This window comes from Quercus suber, unplaced genomic scaffold, assembly GCF_002906115.3.
Source record: "Quercus suber isolate HL8 unplaced genomic scaffold, Cork oak 2.0 scaffold_221, whole genome shotgun sequence".
Lineage (NCBI taxonomy): Eukaryota > Viridiplantae > Streptophyta > Magnoliopsida > Fagales > Fagaceae > Quercus > Quercus suber.
Genome location: NW_027069679.1, coordinates 171652 through 174349, shown reverse-complemented (window position 1 = coordinate 174349; position 2698 = coordinate 171652). Strand labels below are relative to the sequence as shown.

The following is a 2698-nucleotide window of genomic DNA, read 5'->3' as shown; positions in this document are numbered from 1 at the left end:
TTTTGCAAAAACGCACATGGATCAAACATTTTAGTAAGTTAGACTGTTTTTGCTTTTAAAAAGTGGAAATCGAGTTTAAGAAACTCGAGTTGTGTACAATTGGAACTCGAGTTTCTTAGACTCGAGTTCCACTTTTTTTTTTTTGATCCATTTCAGACTTATGGCAAAAGAAAAATGGGTTGGAAGTCGAGTTTCTTAAACTCGATTTTCAAAAACAGTCCAACTAACTAAAATCTTTCATCCGCATGCCATGCACCAAAAATTTTTCTAAAAATCTATTATTTGGCAAATTTTGCCCTGTGTCCATCGTAGGCTTCACATGCACCTCGGGTGGCAGAGAGGAATCTTCAGAACACGTTAGAAGCATCGCAGAAGGCACTACAACCTTTTCTTTGCCTTGACCAATTTGGGTTGTACATGGATTGGATTTGGGATTGGGGTATTCCCAGCATCCTTGGATTGAGAAATTCCTAAATCAACCCTCGGGTGGCAGAGAGGAATCTTCAGAACACGTTAGAAGCATCGCAGAAGGCACTACAACCTTTTCTTTGCCTTGACCAATTTGGGTTGTACATGGATTGGATTTGGGATTAGGGTATTCCCAGCATCCTTGGATTGAGAAATTCCTAAATCAACCCAACACATGAATCATGATAATGCTAACAACCAACCCCATCCAATCCAACTTGAGGGATTAGGTTGGGTTGGGATATAAGTCTCAAAATTCAAAATAAATCATAATATATATATATATATATATATAGATTAAACTATTAATCGTGTGGGTTAGGTTGGGTTACTTGTGTTGCTCTTGACCTGACAGACCTTCTTATATATTATGCGTGCGTGTGTGTCTGTATGCAAATTGCAGGTGCTTGTTTATACTGTTTGGTTTATTGTGATGGATAGATTGGTGAATTTTAGTGAGGGATGTGTGAGTTTCTTTTTGAACAGAGGAATTGTGAATTCCTTTGCTCTATTGAATAAAACCTTGGTTGTTTCCTTGCACATTGATTATGCTAAAAACCCCACGATTAATTTATATTTAGTTTTGCTTAATGATGGAGTGAGTTTGTACATTTCATTTTCCATATACATGACTGACTTTTTGGTTATACTTTCTCTTATAATTTGAGCTTTTCCGCTCTGTTGGGTTGGTTGTTTACTTCTGTGTTATTTAAATTGATAATATGTCTCAGTTTATTCTATTCCCGTTTTGCATATGGAGTAATCTGATCTATGTTCAATTGGGAATTGGAGGTGGTAATTTCGTCACTGAGGGGAAGAACTATTGTTAGTGCAGGCTTTTAGCATAGAAAAAGAAACTGTGGGAAAATAAGATTTTTGAAGATATATGACCATATAAAAAACCCCATAAACAAAGTATAACTTTTCATCATCTATTTTAAAAGAAAATTTGTGATATAAATCTTCATGATATTGTGAAGAGCTGAGCAATCATAGTTTAATCTTACGCATTCAGTTCTTCTGATAGGTTTGTGTGGTACCTCCCAAAAGTGACTAGATGAAATTTAACCCCAATATTTTCTTTTGATGCTTGTTTGTCGGTGTGAAGTTCAATTCATGAGGATAGAAGTTTAAAGGTTTTCTTGGTTTGGAATCTCACAGCGCTATGCAGAAGAATAACAAAGAGCTGCACTAATTCTTGTGAATAGTTATAATCCCACACTGATAAGAAAAGAAGTAGAAATGAATGGTATACCCTATGGATGGATTGGTGGTTTAGTTTTATTGTGTATAGGAGATTTAGAAGACAAAGTGTTACCATGTGTGTTTGTGCGAGAGCACCTTTGGATGTAAATAGGGATTTGGGTTAGTTTATATTTATGAGTGTTATAAGATTATTGAATGTGGCTGTAATCCTTCATTGATAGTGGATTTTGGTTGGCATTGCTTGCGGATGTAGGCATAGAATTGGCCAAATCATGTTAAATTTGGTGTGTTATGGTGCTTATTATTTTCTTGTTTTGAGTGTTTCTTACAACAAATCAGTATAAGAATATTTCAAGTTATTGAAGATGGTGAGGACAAATTTTGAGGTAGAGCCTTTTGTTGATAATTATAATTTTAGTTAAGGGCATGCATTCGACTTACCGACTTGAGGGAACCAATCCACTACCTCATGTTGGGTTTTCATGGGTTGATGGGTTAAGTTGGGTTCTAAATTTTTTTCCCCCCAAAGCTTGCGTTGGCTCAGATTTAGGTTAGCAAAATTTCAACCCAAGTAACCCGACCTAACCCACACGATTAATAGATTAATCTATATATATATATATATATATATTTATATATTGTGATTTATTTTGAATTTTGAGACTTATATCCCAACCCAACCTAATCCCTCAAGTTAGATTGGATGGGGTTGGTTGTTAGCATTATCATGATTCATGTGTTGGGTTGATTTAGGAATTTCTCAATCCAAGGATGTTGGGAATACCCCAATCCCAAATCCAATCCATGTACGACCCAAATTTTAGTATTTGGCAAATTATTATCAACAATATCCTACAGCAGGAAGGGTTGATTAAAGAAGCAAATATTAATTGAGGCATTGTATAGAAAGTTGACAAAACTGGCCATTGTGTTTGATGATGAATGGGAATAGCTTGAGATGAATGTAATGAATACTCTCTGTTTGAATATCTTCCCATAGGTAAACGATAGTGTATTGAATGAA

At 35.3% G+C, this 2698-nt stretch overlaps 1 protein-coding gene across 1 annotated transcript in view; it reads left to right on the top strand.

The window, feature by feature from the left end:
• LOC112003877 (phospholipase A1-Igamma1, chloroplastic) overlaps positions 1-1236 on the top strand; it is a 3844-nt gene extending 2608 nt beyond the window's left edge. The window contains exon 2 of the mRNA XM_065779963.1: positions 1200-1236. Coding sequence (XP_065636035.1) covers positions 1200-1236 — 37 coding nt within the window. The remainder of the gene's footprint in view (positions 1-1199) is intronic.
• Positions 1237-2698: the final 1462 nt, after the last annotated feature.